The sequence below is a fragment of the Penaeus vannamei genome, chromosome 37 (assembly GCF_042767895.1).
Source record: "Penaeus vannamei isolate JL-2024 chromosome 37, ASM4276789v1, whole genome shotgun sequence".
Lineage (NCBI taxonomy): Eukaryota > Metazoa > Arthropoda > Malacostraca > Decapoda > Penaeidae > Penaeus > Penaeus vannamei.
The window spans coordinates 1,132,148-1,149,647 of record NC_091585.1 but is presented as its reverse complement, the minus strand read 5'-3'; the positions used below and the strand labels follow the sequence as shown (position 1 = coordinate 1,149,647).

Below are 17,500 nucleotides of genomic sequence, written 5' to 3'. Positions count from 1 at the left end.
AAGTCGCCGAAGATCAAGAGAAGGAGACACAGGAAGTCGCCGAAGAGCACGAGAAGGAGACCCAAGAAGTCGCCGAAGAGCCTGAGAAGGAAACTCTGGATGTCGCCTAAGAGCCCGAGAAGGAGACCGAGGAAGTCGCCAGAGAGCTCGAGAAGGAGACCCAGGAAGTCCCCCAAGAGACCAAGAAGGAGACCCAGGAAATCGCCTAAGAGCCGGAGACGAAGACCCAGTAAGTCGCCCAAGAGCCCGAGAAGGAGACCCAGGAAGTCGCCGAAGAGCCCGAGAAGGCGACCCAGGAAGTCGCCGAAGAGCCCGAGAAGGAGACCCAGGAAGTCGCCCAAGTGCCTGAAAAAGAGACCAAGGAAGTCGCTCTTGAACCCGAGAAGGAGACCCAGGAATTCACTGAAGAGCCCGAGAAGGAGACCCAGGAAGTAACCGAAGAGCCCGAGAAAGAGACCCAGGAAGTCTTTGAAGAGCCCGAGAAGAAGACCCAGGAAGTCGTAGAAGAGCCAGATAAGGAGACCCAGGAAGGCCCAGGAAAGCGCCGGAAAAGAAGGTGCCAGAGAAGACCCAGGAAGACTCAAGAAGTCGCCAAAGAGCCCGAGAAAGAGACCCAGGAAGTCGCCCAAGAGCCCGAGAAGGAGAACCAGAAAGTCACCGAAGATCCCGAAAAGGAGATCCAGGAAATCGCCAAAGAGCCCGAGAAGGAGATCCATGAAGTCGCCAAAGAGCCCGAGAAGGAGAGCCTGGAAGTCGCCCAAGAGCCCGAGAAGGAGTCCCTGGAAGTCGACCAAGAGACCGAGAAGAAGACCAAGGAAGTCGCCCAAGAGCCCGAGAAGGAGACCCAGGAAGTCGCCCATGAGCCCGAGAAGGAGAGCCTGGAAGTCGCCGAAGAGCCGGAGAAGGAGACCTAGGAAGTCGCCGTAGAGCCCAAGAAGTAGACCCAGGAAGTCGACGAAGAATCCGAGAAGGAGACTCAGGAAGTCGTCGAAGAGCCCGAGAAGGAGAACCAGGAAGTCACCCAAGAGCCCGAGAAGGAGACCCAGGAAGTCGCCCAAGAGCCCGAGAAGAAGACACAGGAAGTCGCCGAAGAGCCCGAGAAGGAGACCGAGGAGGTCACCGAAGAGCCCGAGAAGGAGACCAAGGAAGTTGCCAAAGAGCCCGAGAAGGAGACACAGGAGGACGCCCAAGAACCCGAGATGGACACCTTGGATGTCGCCGATGAGCCCGAGAAGGAAACCCAGGAAGTCACCCAGGAGCCCAAGAAGGAGACCCAGGAATCCGAAGAAGATCCCGAAAAGGAGACCCAGGACGTCGGCGAAGAGCCCGAGAAGGAGACCAAGGAAGTCGCCAAAGAGCCCGAGGAGGAGACCCACGAAGTCGCCCAAGAGTCCGAGAAGGAGTCCCTGGAAGTCGACGAAGAGACCGAGAAGAAGACCAAGGAAGTCGCCCAAGAGCCCGAGAAGGAGACCCTGGATGTCGCCCAAGAGCCCGAAAAGGAGACCAAGGAAGTCTGTGAGGAGCCCGAAAAGGAGACCCAGGAAGTCGCCGAAGAGCCTGAGAAAGAGACCCAGGAAGTCGCCAAAGAGCCCGAGAAGGAGACAAAGGAAGTCGCCTAAGAGCCCGAGAAAGAGACCCAAAAAGTCACCGAAGAGCCCGAGAAGGAGACCCAGGAGGTCACCGAAGAGCCCGAGAAGGAGACCAAGGAATTTGCCAAAGAGACCGAGAAGGAGACCCAGGAAGTCGCCAAAGAGCCCAAGAAGGAGACCTTGGATGTCGCCCATGAGCCCGAGAAGGAGACCCAGGAAGGCGCCAGAGAGCCCGAGAAGGAGACCCAGGAATTCGCAGAAGATCCCGAAAAGGAGAACCAGGAAGTCGCCCAAGAGCCCAAGAAGGAGACCCATGAAGTCACCAAAGAACCCGAGGAGGAGACCAAGGAAGTCGCCCAAGAGCCCGAGAAGGAGTCCCTGGAAGTCGACGAAGAGACCGAGAAGAAAACCAAGGAAGTCGCCCAAGAGTCCGAGAAGGAGACCCTGGATGTCGCCCAAGAGACCGAAAAGGAGACCAAGGAAGTCTGTGAGGAGCCCGAAAAGGAGACCCAGGAAGTCGCCGAAGAGCCTGAGAAAGAGACCCAGGAAGTCGCCCAAGAGCCCGAGAAGGAGACAAAGGAAGTCACCTAAGAGCCCGAGAAAGAGACCCAGGAAGTCACCGAAGAGCCCGAGAAGGAGACCCAGGAGGTCACCGAAGAGCCCGAGAAGGAGACCAAGGAAGTTGCCAAAGAGCCCGAGAAGGAGATCCATGAAGTCGCCAAAGAGCCCGAGAAGGAGAGCCTGGAAGTCGCCTAAGAGCCCGAGAAGGAGTCCCTGGAAGTCGACCAAGAGACCGAGAAGAAGACCAAGGAAGTCGCCCAAGAGCCCGAGAAGGAGACCCAGGAAGTCGCCCATGAGCCCGAGAAGGAGAGCCTGGAAGTCGCCGAAGAGCCGGAGAAGGAGACCTAGGAAGTCGCCGTAGAGCAAAAGAAGTAGACCCAGGAAGTCGACGAAGCATCCGAGAAGGAGACTCAGGAAGTCGTCGAAGAGCCCGAGAAGGAGAACCAGGAAGTCACCCAAGAGCCCGAGAAGGAGACCCAGGAAGTCGCCCAAGAGCCCGAGAAGAAGACCCAGGAAGTCGCCGAAGAGCCCGAGAAGGAGACCGAGGAGGTCACCGAAGAGCCCGAGAAGGAGACCAAGGAAGTTGCCAAAGAGCCCGAGAAGGAGACACAGGAGGACGCCCAAGAACCCGAGATGGACAACTTGGATGTCGCCGATGAGCCCGAGAAGGAAACCCAGGAAGTCACCCAGGAGCCCAAGAAGGAGACCCAGGAATCCGAAGAAGATCCCGAAAAGGAGACCCAGGACGTCGGCGAAGAGCCCGAGAAGGAGACCAAGGAAGTCGCCAAAGAGCCCGAGGAGGAGACCCACGAAGTCGCCCAAGAGTCCGAGAAGGAGTCCCTGGAAGTCGACGAAGAGACCGAGAAGAAGACCAAGGAAGTCGCCCAAGAGCCCGAGAAGGAGACCCTGGATGTCGCCCAAGAGCCCGAAAAGGAGACCAAGGAAGTCTGTGAGGAGCCCGAAAAGGAGACCCAGGAAGTCGCCGAAGAGCCTGAGAAAGAGACCCAGGAAGTCGCCAAAGAGCCCGAGAAGGAGACAAAGGAAGTCGCCTAAGAGCCCGAGAAAGAGACCCAAGAAGTCACCGAAGAGCCCGAGAAGGAGACCCAGGAGGTCACCGAAGAGCCCAAGAAGGAGACCTTGGATGTCGCCCATGAGCCCGAGAAGGAGACCCAGGAAGGCGCCAGAGAGCCCGAGAAGGAGACCCAGGAATTCGCAGAAGATCCCGAAAAGGAGAACCAGGAAGTCGCCCAAGAGCCCAAGAAGGAGACCCATGAAGTCACCAAAGAACCCGAGGAGGAGACCAAGGAATTTGCCAAAGAGACCGAGAAGGAGACCCAGGAAGTCGCCAAAGAGCCCAAGAAGGAGACCTTGGATGTCGCCCATGAGCCCGAGAAGGAGACCCAGGAAGGCGCCAGAGAGCACGAGAAGGAGACCCAGGAATTCGCAGAAGATCCCGAAAAGGAGAACCAGGAAGTCGCCCAAGAGCCCAAGAAGGAGACCCATGAAGTCACCAAAGAACCCGAGGAGGAGACCAAGGAAGTCGCCCAAGAGCCCGAGAAGGAGTCCCTGGAAGTCGACGAAGAGACCGAGAAGAAAACCAAGGAAGTCGCCCAAGAGTCCGAGAAGGAGACCCTGGATGTCGCCCAAGAGCCCGAAAAGGAGACCAAGGAAGTCTGTGAGGAGCCCGAAAAGGAGACCCAGGAAGTCGCCGAAGAGCCTGAGAAAGAGACCCAGGAAGTCGCCCAAGAGCCCGAGAAGGAGACAAAGGAAGTCGCCTAAGAGCCCGAGAAAGAGACCCAGGAAGTCACCGAAGAGCCCGAGAAGGAGACCCAGGAGGTCACCGAAGAGCCCGAGAAGGAGACCAAGGAAGTTGCCAAAGAGACCGAGAAGGAGACCCAGGAAGTCGCCCAAGAGCCCAAGAAGGAGACCTTGGATGTCGCCCATGAGCCCGAGAAGGAGACCCAGGAAGTCGCCGAAGAGCCCGAGAAGGAGACCCAGGAATTCGCAGAAGATCCCGAAAAGGAGAACCAGGAAGTCGCCCAAGAGCCCGAGAAGGAGACCCATGAAGTCGCCAAAGAACCCGAGGAGGAGACCAAGGAAGTCGCCCAAGAGCCCGAGAAGGAGTCCCTGGAAGTCGACGAAGAGACCGAGAAGAAGACCAAGGAAGTCGCCAAAGAGCCCGAGAAGGAGACCTTGGATGTCGCCCAAGAGCCCGAAGAGGAGACCATGGAACTCTGTGAAGAGTCCGAAAAGGAGACCCAGGAAGTCGCCGAAGAGCCCGAGAAGGAGACCTAGGAATTCGCAGAAGAGCCCGAGAAGTAGACCCAGGAAGTCGCCTAAGAGACCGAGAAGGAGACCCAGGAAGTCGCCCAAGAACTCGATAAGGAGACCCAGGAAGTCGCCGAAGAGCCCGATAAGGAGACCCACGAAGTCGCCCAAGAGCCCGAGAAGGAGACCCAGGAAGACTGCGAAGAGCCCGAGAAGGAGACCCAGGAAGTCGCCAAGGAGCCCGAGAAGGAGACCCAGGAATTCGCCGAAGAGCCCGAGAAGGAGACCCAGGAAGTCGCCGAAGAGCCCGAGAAGGGGACCCAGGAAGTCGCCGAAGAGCCCGAGAAGGAGACCCAGGAAATCACCGGAGAGCCCGAGGAGGAGGTCCAGGAGGTCGCGGAAGAGCCTAAGAAGGAGACCCAGGAAGTCGCCGAAGATCAAGAGAAGGAGACCCAGAAAGTCACCGAAGAGCACTAGAAGGAGACCCAGGAAGTCGCCGAAGATCCCGAAAAGGAGACCCAGGACGTCGGCGAAGAGCCCGAGAAGGAGACCAAGGAAATCGCCAAAGAGCCCGAGGAGGACACCCACGAAGTCGCCCAAGAGTCCGAGAAGGAGTCCCTGGAAGTCGACGAAGAGACCGAGAAGAAGACCAAAGAAGTCGCCCAAGAGCCCGAGAAGGAGACCCTGGATGTCGCCCAAGAGCCCGAAAAGGAGACCAAGGAAGTCTGTGAGGAGCCCGAAAAGGAGACCCAGGAAGTCGCCGAAGAGCCTGAGAAAGAGACCCAGGAAGTCGCCAAAGAGCCCGAGAAGGAGAGAAAGGAAGTCGCCTAAGAGCCCGAGAAAGAGACCCAAGAAGTCACCGAAGAGCCCGAGAAGGAGACCCAGGAGGTCACCGAAGAGCCCGAGAAGGAGACCAAGGAATTTGCCAAAGAGACCGAGAAGGAGACCCAGGAAGTCGCCAAAGAGCCCAAGAAGGAGACCTTGGATGTCGCCCATGAGCTCGAGAAGGAGACCCAGGAAGTCGCCCAAGAGCCCGAGAAGGAGACCCAGGAATTCGCAGAAGATCCCGAAAAGGAGAACAAGGAAGTCGCCCAAGAGCCCAAGAAGACCCATGAAGTCACCAAAGAACCCGAGGAGGAGACCAAGGAAGTCGCCCAAGAGCCCGAGAAGGTGTCCCTGGAAGTCGACGAAGAGACCGAGAAGAAGACCAAGAAAGTCGCCCAAGAGCCAGAGAAGGAGACCCTGGATGTCGACCAAGAGACCGAAAAGGAGACCAAGGAAGTCTGTGAGGAGCCCGAAAAGGAGACCCAGGAAGTCGCCGAAGACCCCGAGAAAGAGACCCAGGAAGTCGCCAAAGAGCCCGAGAAGGAGACAAAGGAAGTCACCTAAGAGCCCGAGAAAGAGACCCAGGAAGTCACCGAAGAGCCCGAGAAGGAGACCCAGGAGGTCACCGAAGAGCCCGAGGAGGAGACCAAGGAAGTTGCCAAAGAGACCGAGAAGGAGACCCAGGAAGTCGCCCAAGAGCCCAAGAAGGAGACCTTGGATGTCGCCCATGAGCCCGAGAAGGAGACCCAGGAAGTCGCCCAAGAGCCCGAGAAGGAGACCCAGGAACTCGCAGAAGATCCCGAAAAGGAGAACCAGGAAGTCGCCTAGAAGCCCGAGAAGGAGACCTATGAAGTCGCCAAAGAACCCGAGGAGGAGACCAAGGAAGTCGCCCAAGAGCCCGAGAAGGAGTCCCTGGAAGTCGACGAAGAGACCGAGAAGAAGACCAAGGAAGTCGCCAAAGAGCCCGAGAAGGAGACCCTGGATGTCGCCCAAGAGCCCGAAGAGGAGACCATGGAACTCTGTGAAGAGTCCGAAAAGGAGACCCAGGAAGTCGCCCAAGAGCCCGAGAAGGAGACTAGGAATTCGCAGAAGAGCCCGAGAAGTAGACCCAGGAAGTCGCCTAAGAGACCGAGAAGGAGACCCAGGAAGTCGCCCAAGAACTCGAGAAGGAGACCCAGGAAGTCGCCGAAGAGCCCGATAAGGAGACCCACGAAGTCGCCCAAGAGCCCGAGAAGGAGACCCAGGAAGACTGCGAAGAGCCCGAGAAGGAGACCCAGGAAGTCGCCAAGGAGCCCGAGAAGGAGACGCAGGAATTCGCCGAAGAGCCCGAGAAGGAGACCCAGGAAGTCGCCGAAGAGCCCGAGAAGGGGACCCAGGAAGTCGCCGAAGAGCCCGAGAAGGAGACCCAGGAAATCACCGGAGAGCCCGAGGAGGAGGTCCAGGAGGTCGCGGAAGAGCCCGAGAAGGAGACCCAGGAAGTCGCCGAAGATCAAGAGAAGGAGACCCAGAAAGTCACCGAAGAGCACGAGAAGGAGACCCAGGAAGTCGCCGAAGAGCACGAGAAGGAGACTATGGATGTCGCCTAAGAGCCCGAGAAGGAGACCCAGGAAGTCGCCAGAGAGCCCGAGAAGGAGACCCAGGAAGTCCCCCAAGAGACCGAGAAGGAGACCCAGGAAATCGCCTTAGAGCCCGAGACGAAGACCCAGTAAGTCGCCCAAGAGCCCGAGAAGGAGACCCAGGAAGTCGCCGAAGAGCCCGAGAAGGCGACCAAGGAAGTCGCCGAAGAGCCCGAGAAGGCGACCCAGGAAGTCGCCGAAGAGCCCGAGAAGGAGACCCAGGAAGTCGCCCAAGTGCCTGAAAAAGAGACCAAGGAAGTCGCCAAAGAACCCGAGAAGGAGACCCAGGAAGTCACTGAAGAGCCTGAGAAGATGACCAAGGAAGTAACCGAAGAGCCCGAGAAAGAGACCCAGGAAGTCTTTGAAGAGCCCGAGAAGAAGACCCAGGAAGTCATAGAAGAGCCAGATAAGGAGACCCAGGAAGGCCCAGGAAAGCGCCGGAAAAGAAGGTGCCAGAGAAGACCCAGGAAGACTCAAGAAGTCGCCAAAGAGCCCGAGAAAGTGACCAAGAAAGTCGCCCAAGAGCCCGAGAAGGAGAACCAGAAAGTCACCGAAGATCCCGAAAAGGAGATCCAGGAAATCGCCCAAGAGCCCGAGAAGGAGATCCATTAAGTCGCAAAAGAGCCCGAGAAGGAGAGCCTGGAAGTCGCCCAAGAGCCCGAGAAGGAGTCCCTGGAAGTCGACCAAGAGACCGAGAAGAAGACTAAGGAAGTCGCATAAGAGCCCGAGAAGGAGACCCAGGAAGTCGCCCATGAGCCCGAGAAGGAGAGCCTGGAAGTCGCCGAAGAGCCGGAGAAGGAGACCTAGGAAGTCGCCGTAGAGCCCAAGAAGTAGACCCAGGAAGTCGACGAAGAATCCGAGAAGGAGACTCAGGAAGTCGTCGAAGAGCCCGAGAAGGAGAACCAGGAAGTCACCCAAGAGCCCGAGAAGGAGACCCAGGAAGTCGCCCAAGAGCCCGAGAAGAAGACCCAGGAAGTCGCCGAAGAGCCCGAGAAGGAGACCGAGGAGGTCACCGAAGAGCCCGAGAAGGAGACCAAGGAAGTTGCCAAAGAGCCCGAGAAGGAGACCCAGGAGGTCGCCCAAGAACCCGAGAAGGAGACCTTTGATGTCGCCGATGAGCCCGAGAAGGAAACCCAGGAAGTCGCCCAGGAGCCCAAGAAGGAGACCCAGGAATCCGAAGAAGATCCCGAAAAGGAGACCCAGGACGTCGGCGAAGAGCCCGAGAAGGAGACCAAGGAAGTCGCCAAAGAGCCTGAGGAGGAGACCCACGAAGTCGCCCAAGAGTCCGAGAAGGAGTCCCTGGAAGTCGACGAAGAGACCGAGAAGAAGACCAAGGAAGTCCCCCAAGAGCCCGAGAAGGAGACCCTGGATGTCGCCCAAGAGCCCGAAAAGGAGACCAAGGAAGTCTGTGAGGAGCCCGAAAAGAAGACCCAGGAAGTCGCCGAAGAGCCTGAGAAAGAGACCCAGGAAGTCGCCAAAGAGCCCGAGAAGGAGAGAAAGGAAGTCGCCTAAGAGCCCGAGAAAGAGACCCAAGAAGTCACCGAAGAGCCCGAGAAGGAGACCCAGGAAGTCACCGAAGAGCCCGAGAAGGAGACCAAGGAATTTGCCAAAGAGACCGAGAAGGAGACCCAGGAAGTCGTTAAAGAGCCCAAGAAGGAGACCTTGGATGTCGCTCATGAGCCCGAGAAGGAGACCCAGGAAGTCGCCGAAGAGCCCGAGAAGGAGACCCAGGAATTCGCAGAAGATCCCGAAAAGGAGAACCAGGAAGTCGCCCAAGAGCCCAAGAAGGAGACCCATGAAGTCACCAAAGAACCCGAGGAGGAGACCAAGGAAGTCGCCCAAGAGCCCGAGAAGGAGTCCCTGGAAGTCGACGAAGAGACCGAGAAGAAGACCAAGGAAGTCGCCCAAGAGCCCGAGAAGGAGACCCTGGATGTCGCCCAAGAGACCGAAAAGGAGACCAAGGAAGTCTGTGAGGAGCCCGAAAAGGAGACCCAGGAAGTCGCCGAAGAGCCCGAGAAAGAGACCCAGGAAGTCGCCCAAGAGCCCGAGAAGGAGACAAAGGAAGTCGCCTAAGAGCCCGAGAAAGAGACCCAGGAAGTCACCGAAGAGCCCGAGAAGGAGACCCAGGAGGTCACCGAAGAGCCCGAGAAGGAGACCAAGGAAGTTGCCAAAGAGACCGAGAAGGAGACCCAGGAAGTCGCCCAAGAGCCCAAGAAGGAGACCTTGGATGTCGCCCATGAGCCCGAGAAGGAGACCCAGGAAGTCGCCCAAGAGCCCTAGAAGGAGACCCAAAAATTCGCAGAAGATCCCGAAAAGGAGAACCAGGAAGTCGCCCAAGAGCCCGAGAAGGAGACCCATGAAGTCGCCAAAGAATCCGAGGAGGAGACCGAGGAAGTCGCCAAAGAGCCCGAGAAGGAGTCCCTGGAAGTCGACGAAGAGACCGAGAAGAAGACCAAGGAAGTCGACAAAGAGCCCGAGAAGGAGACCCTGGATGTCGCCCAAGAGCCCGAAGAGGAGACCATGGAACTCTGTGAAGAGTCCGAAAAGGAGACCCAGGAAGTCGCCGAAGAGCCCGAGAAGGAGACCTAGGAATTCGCAGAAGAGCCCGAGAAGTAGACCCAGGAAGTCGCCTAAGAGACCGAGAAGGAGACCAAGGAAGTCGCCGAAGAGCCCGATAAGGAGACCCACGAAGTCGCCCAAGAGCCCGAGAAGGAGAACTAGGAAGACTGCGAAGAGCCCGAGAAGGAGACCCAAGAAGTAGCCCTTGAGCCCGAGAAGGAGACCCAGGAAGTCACCGAAACGTCCGAGAAGGAGACCCAGGGAGTCGCCGAAGAGCCCAAGAAGGAGACCCAGGAAGTCACCGAAGAGACCGAGAAGGAGACCCAGGAAGTCACCGGAGAGCCCGAGAAGGAGGTCCAGGAGGTCGCGGAAGAGCCCGAGAAGGAGACCCAGGAAGTCGCCGAAGATCAAGAGAAGGAGACCCAGAAAGTCACCGAAGAGCACGAGAAGGAGACCCAGGAAGTCGCCCAAGAGCCCTAGAAGGAGACCCAGGAAGTCGTCGAAGAGCCCGAGAAGGCGACCCAGGAAGTCGCCAAAGAGCCCGAGAAGGAGACCCAGGAAGTTGCCCAAGAGTCTGAAAAAGAGACCAAGGAAGTCGCTCATGTACCCGAGAAGGAGACCCAGGAAGTCGCCCAAGAACCCGAGAAGGAGACCCAGGAAGCAACCGAAGAGCCCGAGAAAGAGACCCAGGAAGTCTGCGAAGAGCCCGAGAAGAAGACCCAGGAAGTCGTAGAAGAGCCAGATAAGGAGACCCAGGAAGGCCCAGGAAAGCGCCGGAAAAGAAGGTGCCAGAGAAGACCCAGGAAGACTCAAGAAGTCGCCAAAAAGCCCGAGAAGGAGACCCAGGAAATCGCCCAAGAGCCCGAGAAGGAGACCCATGATGTCGCCAAAGAGCCCGAGAAGGAGAGCCTGGAAGTCGCCCAAGAGCCCGAGAAGGAGTCCCTGGAAGTCGACCAAGAGACCAAGAAGAAGACCAAGGAAGTCGCCCAAGAGTCCGAGAAAGAGACCCAGTAATTCGCCGAAGAGCACGAGAAGGAGAGCCTAGAAGTCGCCCAAGAGCCCGAGAAGGAGACCTAGGAAGTCGCCAAAGACCCCAAGAAGGAGACACAAAATGTCGCCGATGAGCTCGAGAAGCAGACCCAGGAAGTCGCCGAAGAACCCGAGAAGGAGACCCAGGAAGTCGCCCAAGAGCCCGAGAAGGAGACCCAGGAAGTCGCCCAAGAGCCCGAGAAGGAGACCCAGGAAGTCGCCGAAGAGCCCGAGAAGGAGACCCAGGAGGTCGCCCAAGAACCCGAGAAGGAGACCTTGGATGTTGCCCATGAGCCCGAGTAGGAGACCCAGGAAGTCGCTCAAGAGCCCAAGAAGGAGACCCAAGAATTCGCAGAAGATCCCGAAAAGGAGACCCAGGAAGTCGGCGAAGAGCCCGAGAAGGAGACCAAGGAAGTCGCCAAAGAGCCCGCGGAGGAGACCAAGGAAGTCGACCAAGAGACCGAGAAGAAGACCAAGGAAGTCGCCGAAGAGCCCGAGAAGGAGACCCTGGATGTCGCCCAAGAGCCCGAAAAGGAGACCAAGGAAGTCTGTGAAGAGCCCGAAAAGGAGACCAAGAAAGTCACCGAAGAGCCCGAGAAAGAGACCCAGGAAGTCGCCGAAGAGCCCGAGAAGGAGACAAAGGAGGTCACCGAAGAGCCGAGAAGGAGACCAAGGAAGTTGCCAAAGAGCCCGAGAAGGAGACCCAGGAAGTCGCCCAAGAGCCCGAGAAGGAGACCCAGGAATTCGCAGACCCATCTGCAAGCAAAAATTCGATGTTGTAACCCAGACTATATCGCACTCGTCCTTGGCCGTAACGGTAGCAGACTCAAGGATTTGTGTTGGAAATATAATGTTAAAGCTAGTATAGATAGGAAAGACCAAAGAAGTCTGTAAAGCGCCCGAGAAGGAGAGCCTGGAAGTCACCGAAGAACCCGAGAAAAAGACACAGGAAGTCGCCCAAGAGCCCGAGAAGGAGACCCAGGAAGTCACCGAAGAGTCCGAGAAGGAGACCCAGGAAGTCGCCCTTGAACCCGAGAAGGAGACCCAGGGAGTCGACAAAGAGCGCGAGAAGGAGACCCAGGAAGTCACCGAAGAGCCCGAGAAGGAGACCAAGGAAGTCGCCGAAGAGCCCGAGAAGGAGACCCAGGAAGTCGCCGAAGAGCACGAGAAGGAGACCCAGGAAGTAGCCAAAGAGACCGAGAAGAAGACCCAGAGTGTCGCCGAAGAGCCCGAGAGGGAGACCAAGGATGTCGGCCAACATCCCGTGAAGGAGACCCAGGAAATCCCCCAAGAGCCCGAGAAGGAGACCCAGGAAGTCGCCCTTGAGACAGAGAAGGAGACCCAGAAAGTCTCCGAAGAGCCCGAGAAGGAGACCCAGGAAGTCGCCGAAGAGCCCGAGAAAGAGACCCAGGAATTCGCCCTAGAGACCGAGAAGGAGACACAGGAGGTCTGGGAAGAGCCCGAGAAGAAGACCCAGAGTGTCGCCGAAGAGCCCGAGAAAGAGACCCAGGAAGTCGCCCAAGAGCCCGAGAAAGAGACCCAGGATATCGCCCAAGAGCCCGAGAAGGAGACCCAGGAAGTCGCCCTTGAGGAAGAGAAGGAGACCCAGAAAGTCTCCGAAGAGCCCGAGAAGAAGACAAAGGAAGTCGCCGAAGAGCACGAGAAAGAGGCCCAGGAATTCGCCCTAGAGACCGAGAAGGAGACCCAGAAAGTCGCCGAAGAGCCCGAGAAGGAGATCCAAGAAGTCGCCGAAAAGCCCGAGAAGGAGACCCAGGAAGTCGGCCAAGGGCTCGAGAAGGAGACCCAGGAAGTCGCCGAAGAGCCAGAGAAAGAGACCCATGAATTCACCATTGAGACCGAGAAGGAGACCCAGAAAGTCGCCGAAGATCCCGAGAAGGAGACCCAGGAAGTTGGTGAAGAGCCCGAGAAGGAAACACAGGAAGTCGCCGAAGAACCCGAGAAGGAGACCCAGGAAGTCGGCCAAGAGCCCGAGAAGTAGACGCAGGAAGTCGCCCAAGAGCCCGAGAAGGAGACCCAGGAAGTCGGGAAAGAGCCCGAAAAGGAGACCCAGGAAATCGCCCAAGAGCCCGAGAAGGAGAGCCTGTAATTCACCCAAGAGCCCAAGAAGGAGACCTAGGAAGTCGCCGAAGAACCCGTGAAGGAGACCCAGGAATTCGCCAAAGAGTCTGAGAAGTAGTCCCAGGAAGTCGTCGAAGAGCCCGATAAGGAGACCCAGGAAGTCACCTAAGAGCCCGAGAAGGAGACCAAGCAAGTCGCCCAAGAACCCGAAAAAGAGACCTAGGAAGTCGCCCAAGAGCCCAAGAAAGAGACCCAGGAAGTCGCCCAAGGGCCCGAGAAGGAGATCCAAGAAGTCGCCCAATAGCCCGAGAAGGAGACCCAGGAATTCGACAAAGAGCCCGAGAAGGAAACCCAGGAAGTCGAAGAGCCCAAGAAGGAGACCCAGGAAGTCGGCCATGAAACCGAGAAGGAGACCCAGGAAGTTGGGCAATAGCCCGAGAAGGAGAAGGAGACCCAGGAAGTTGGGCAATAGCCCGAGAAGGAACCCCAAGGAAGTTGCCCAAGGGCACGAGTAGGAGATCTTGAAAGTCGCCCTTGAGCCAAAGAAGGAGACCCAGGAAGTCGCCCAAGAGCCCGAGAAAGAGACCCAGGAAGTCACGCAAGAGCCCGGGAAGGAGACCCTGGAAGTTTCCCAAGAGCCCGAAAAGGAGACCCAGGAAGTCGTCGAAGAGCCCGAGAAGGAGACCCAGGAAGTCGCCCAAGAGCTCTAGAAGGAGACCCAGGAAGTCGCCCAAGAGCCCGAGAAGGATATCCAGAAAGTCACCCAAGAGCTCGAGAAGGAGACCCATAAAGTCGCCCAAGAGCCGAGAAGGAGACCCAGGAAGTCGCCCAAGAGCCCAAGAAAGAGACCCAGAAAGTCGCCATAGAGCCCGAGCTGGAGACCCAGTAAGTCCCCAAAGAGCTCGAGAAGGAGACCCATGAAGTTGCCGAAGAGCCCAAGAAGGAGACCCGGGAAGTCGCCGAAGAGCCCGAGAAGGAGACCCAGGAAGTCCCCCAAGAGCCCGAGAAGGAGACCCATGAAGTTGCCTAAGAGCCCGAGAAGGAAACCAAAGATGTCTCCCAAGAAACCGAGAAGGAGACCTAGGAAGTCGCCGAAGAGCCCGAGAAGGAGACCCAGAAAGTCGTCGAAGAGCCCGATAAGGAGACGCAGGAAGTCACCCAAGAAGACCAAGGAAGTCCACGAAGAGCCTGAGATGGAGACCGAGGAAGTCGGCCAAGAGCCCGAGAAGGAGACCCAGAAAGTCGGCCAAGAGCCCGAGAAGGAGACCAATGAAGTAGCCCGAGAAAAAGACCCAGGAAATCGCCCTAAAGCCCGAGAAGGAGACACAGGAAGTCGCCGAAGAGCCCGAGAAGGAGACCCGGGAAGTCGCCATAGAGTCCGAGAAGGAGACCTAGGAAGTCGCCCAAGAGCCCGAGAAGGGGACCCAGGAAGTCGCCCAAGAGCCCGAGAAGGAGACCCAGGAAGTCGCCGAAGAGCCCGAGAAGGAGACCCGGGAAGTCGCCATAGAGTCCGAGAAGGAGACCCAGGAAGTCGTCGAAGAGCCCGAGAAGGAGACCCATGAAGTCGCCCAAGAGCCCGAGAAGGAGACCCAGAAAGTCGCCATAGAGCCCTAGAAAGAGACCCATGAAATCACCCGAGAAGGAGACCCAGGAAGTCACCGAAGAGCCCGAGAAGTAGACCCAGGAAATCGCCGAAGAGCCCGAGAAGGAGACCCAGGAAGTCGCCCAAGAGCCCAAGAAGGAGACACAGGAAGTCGCCGAAGAACTCGAGAAGGAGACCCAGGAAGTCGGCCAAGAGCCCGAGAAGTAGACCCAGGAAGTCGCCCAAGAGCCCGAGAAGGAGACCCAGGAAGTCGGGAAAGAGCCCGAGAAGGAGACCCAGGAAGTCGCCAAAGAGCCCGAGAAGGAGAGCCTGGAATTCGGGAAAGAGCCCAAGAAGGAGACCTAGGAAGTCGCCCAAGAGCCCAAGAAGGAGACCCAGGAATTCGCCGAAGAGTCCGAGAAGTAGTCCCAGGAAGTCGTCGAAGAGCCAGAGAAGGAGACCCAGGAAGTCACACAAGAGCCCGAGGAGAAGACCAAAGAATTCGCCGAAGAGCCTGAGAAGGAGACCCAGGAAGTCGGCGAAGAGCCCGAGAAGGAGACCCATGAAGTCGCCCTTGAGCCGGAGACTTAGACCAAGGAAGTCGGCAAAGAGCCCGAGAAGGAGACGCAGGAAGTCGATAAAGAGCCCGAGAAGGAGACCAAGGAAGTCGCATTACGGCCCGAGAAGGAGACCCACGAAGTTGCCGAAGAGCCTAAGAAGGAGACCCAGGAAGTCGCCGAAGAGCCCGAGAAGGAGACCCAGGAAGTCGCCCTTGAGCCCTGAATGGACACCCAGGAAGTCACCCAAGAACCCGAGAAGGAGACCAAGGAAGTCGCCCTTGAGACCAAAAAGGAGACCCAGGAAGTCACCGAAGAGCCCGAAAAGGAGACCCAGGAAATCGCCGAAGAGCCCGAGAAGGAGACCCAGGAAGTTGGCCAAGAGCCCGAGAAGGAGATCCAAGAAGTCGCCCAATAGCCCGAGAAGGAGACCTTGGAAGTCGGCGAAGAGCCCGAGAAGAAGACCCAGGAAGTAACCGAAGAGTCGGAGAAGGAGACCGAGGAAGTCGCCATAGAGCCAGAGAAGGAGACCCATGAAGTCGCCCAAGAGCCAGCGAAGGAGACCCAGGAAGTCGCCCAAGAGCCCGAGAAGGAGACCCAGGAAGTCGCCCAAGAGCCCGAGAAGGAGACCAATGATGTCACCATAGAGTCCGAGAAGGAGACCCAGGAAATCGCCGAAGAGCCCGAGAAGGAGACCCAGGAAGTCCCAAAAACCAAGAAGGCGGGAAGTCCCAAACCCCGAAGGAGAAAAAAGAATTGGGCCCGAGACCAAAAAGGGAGACCAGGGAGGGGGGGCCCCCCCCCCCCCCCCCCCCCCCCCCCCCCCCCCCCCCCCCCCCCCCCCCAGGTCCCAAAAGGCCCCAAAAAAAGAGACCCAAAGTCCCAAGAGCCCGGGGAGACCCGGGAAGTGCAAGAGCCCGAAAGGAGACCCAAACCCCCGGCCAAGGGGGAACCCGGAAGTCCCCGAGCCGGAGGGGCCCCGGAAGCCCCAAGGCCAAAAGGAGACCGGGAAAATACCAAAGCCCGAAAGGGACAAAATCCCCAGACCCCGAAAAGGAGCCCCAGAATACCAAACCCGGAAAGAACCCCCGGAAAACCCCCAAGGGCCCCGGAAAAGGGCCCCCGGAAGTCCCGCCCCGAAAAAGGAGACCCGGGAAGTCCCCGGGCCCCGAAAAGGGGCCCCCGGGAAGTCCCCAAGAGCCAGAGGAGCCCCAAGGAAGTCCAAAACCCAGGGAGACAAAGGAAGCCCCAAAAACCCAGGGGGAAAGACCCAGGGCCCAAGGGGAAAAACCAGAAGGGACGGGAAGCCCAAAAAACCCCCAAAAGGGAAACCCAGGAAGTCCAAGAGCCCAGAAGGAGACCAGGAACCCCCGGAGCCCGAAAAGGAAACCAGAACCCAAAGAGCCCGAGGGAACCCAGGAAGTCCCAAGACCAAAAGCCCCGGAAATCGCCCAAACCCCAAAGGAGCCCCAAAGAAAAACCGGAAGCAAAGAGCCCAAAAGGGACCCAAAAAGGCCCTGAGAAGGAGCCCCAGGAAGTCCCAAGAGCCAGAAAACCCCAGGAAGTCCCCAAAGACCCGAAAGGAGCCCGTAGTCCCAAACCGAAAGGAGACCTGGAACCCCAAAAGCCCGAGGAAGAGACCCAAACCCAAGACCCGAGAAGGAGGGAAGTTAAGGAAAAGGGAGCCCCAGGAATCCCAAAATGAAAAAACCCCGGGAAAGCCAAGGCCAGAAGGAGACCCGGAAGGAAAAAGCCCAAAAAAGAGACCGGAAAAAGACAAAACCAGAAGAACCCAGGAAGACCAAAACCAGAAGGAACGAAGCGCCAAAGCCAAAGACCAGAAAGCCAAAACCCAGAAGGGCCCAGGAACCCCCCACCCCGAAAGGGAACCAGGAAGCCCCCAAAGCCCGGAAAGAACAGGAGTAAGCCCCAAAGGGAAAACCCCAGGAAGTCCCAAGGGAAAAAAGGGAAAAGGGGAAAACCAAGGGGAAAAGGGAAAAACCCGAAAAAGGAACCCAGGAAGTGCCCAAGGCCCGAAAGAGCCCGGAAAGAAAGACGGGAAAGGGAATAAAGGGAAAAAGGGAAAAGACCAGGGTCCCGGGGCCCGAGAAGGAGCCCCGGGAACCCAAACCGGGAAAAAGGAAAAAACGGAAGTCCCAAAGCCAAAGGGACCGGGAAGCCCAGACCCGAAAAGGGCCCCGGGAATCCCCCAGGCCAAAAAGGAACCCCGGAAGTCCCAAGACGGGGGAAAGACCAGGAAGCCCCAAGAGGAAAAACCCAAGGGGTCCCCAAGAGCCGAGAAGGAACCGGATTCCCAAAGGCCGGAAAAGGGAGCCGGGAATTTGGGGGGCCAAAAAAACCCCCGGGAAGTCCCCAAACCCAAGAAGGGCCCAGGCGCCAAGGGGGGCCAAAAATTTTTTGGGACCAGGGACCCCAGGAAGGGGGCCGAGAAGGGAAGGAAGTCCCCGAACCCAAGAAGGAGAAAAGGGAAGGGGAAAGAGAAAGGAAAGCCCCGCCTGAAAAGGAACCCAGGATCCAAGGCCGGAAGGAGACCTAAAATCCCCAAAGACCCCGAAAGGACCCGGGAAACCCCCAAGGCCAAAAAGGAAACCCGGGAACCCCAGACCGAGAGGAGACCCAGGAAGTTGGAACGCCAGAAGGAGACCAGGAAGGTGCCAAGGGCCCAAGAAGGAACCAGGAATTTTCCAAGCCCCCGAAAGGAACCCAGGAAGTCGCCCAAGAGCCCGAGAAGGAAAACGAAGCCCAAGACTCTAAAAGGGCCCGGGTGAAACCCCGAGAAGGGGAGTCAGGAAGTCAAACAAGGGGGGCCCCCGG

At 57.9% G+C, this 17,500-nt stretch overlaps 4 protein-coding genes across 4 annotated transcripts in view; all 4 read left to right on the top strand.

The window, feature by feature from the left end:
- Positions 1–2,498, top strand: part of LOC138859555 (neurofilament heavy polypeptide-like) — an 11,399-nt gene extending 8,901 nt beyond the window's left edge. Inside the window, exons 6-10 of the mRNA XM_070115152.1 lie at positions 112–229; positions 444–884; positions 1,128–1,478; positions 1,698–2,072; positions 2,349–2,498. Of these exons, the coding sequence (XP_069971253.1) occupies positions 112–229; positions 444–884; positions 1,128–1,478; positions 1,698–2,072; positions 2,349–2,498 (1,435 nt within the window). The remainder of the gene's footprint in view (positions 1–111; positions 230–443; positions 885–1,127; positions 1,479–1,697; positions 2,073–2,348) is intronic.
- Positions 2,499–2,783: 285 nt separating this feature from the next.
- On the top strand, positions 2,784–4,445 carry LOC138859554 (neurofilament heavy polypeptide-like). Its single transcript, XM_070115151.1, has 3 exons — positions 2,784–3,062; positions 3,240–3,788; positions 4,008–4,445. Exons 1-3 carry the CDS (start codon positions 2,784–2,786, stop codon positions 4,443–4,445), a joined length of 1,266 nt encoding a protein of 421 aa, XP_069971252.1.
- Positions 4,446–7,610: 3,165 nt separating this feature from the next.
- LOC138859553 (neurofilament heavy polypeptide-like) lies at positions 7,611–10,432 on the top strand. The gene is made up of 6 exons (XM_070115150.1): positions 7,611–7,628; positions 7,889–8,263; positions 8,450–8,828; positions 9,165–9,418; positions 9,713–9,847; positions 10,091–10,432. Exons 1-6 carry the CDS (start codon positions 7,611–7,613, stop codon positions 10,430–10,432), a joined length of 1,503 nt encoding a protein of 500 aa, XP_069971251.1.
- Positions 10,433–15,198: 4,766 nt separating this feature from the next.
- Positions 15,199–17,454, top strand: LOC138859552 (basic salivary proline-rich protein 1-like). The gene is made up of 2 exons (XM_070115149.1): positions 15,199–15,218; positions 15,555–17,454. The coding sequence occupies exons 1-2, from the start codon at positions 15,199–15,201 to the stop codon at positions 17,452–17,454; spliced, it is 1,920 nt and encodes a 639-aa protein (XP_069971250.1).
- Positions 17,455–17,500: the final 46 nt, after the last annotated feature.

Coding starts and splice junctions, on each gene's coding strand:
- LOC138859552 (XM_070115149.1), top strand. CDS start 15,199: ATGAAGTCGCCCAAGAGCCA. Junction 15,219..15,554: donor ATGAAGTCGCCCAAGAGCCA/GCGAAGGAGACC, acceptor AAGTCCCAAGAG/CCCGGGGAGACCCGGGAAGT.
- LOC138859553 (XM_070115150.1), top strand. Junction 8,829..9,164: donor AAAGGAGACCAAGGAAGTCT/GTGAGGAGCCCG, acceptor AATTCGCAGAAG/ATCCCGAAAAGGAGAACCAG. Junction 9,848..10,090: donor AAGAGAAGGAGACCCAGAAA/GTCACCGAAGAG, acceptor GCAACCGAAGAG/CCCGAGAAAGAGACCCAGGA.
- LOC138859554 (XM_070115151.1), top strand. CDS start 2,784: ATGGACAACTTGGATGTCGCCGATGAGCCCGAGAAGGAAACCCAGGAA. Junction 3,063..3,239: donor CCGAGAAGGAGACCCTGGAT/GTCGCCCAAGAG, acceptor GTCACCGAAGAG/CCCGAGAAGGAGACCCAGGA. Junction 3,789..4,007: donor CCGAGAAGGAGACCCTGGAT/GTCGCCCAAGAG, acceptor GAGCCCGAGAAG/GAGACCAAGGAAGTTGCCAA.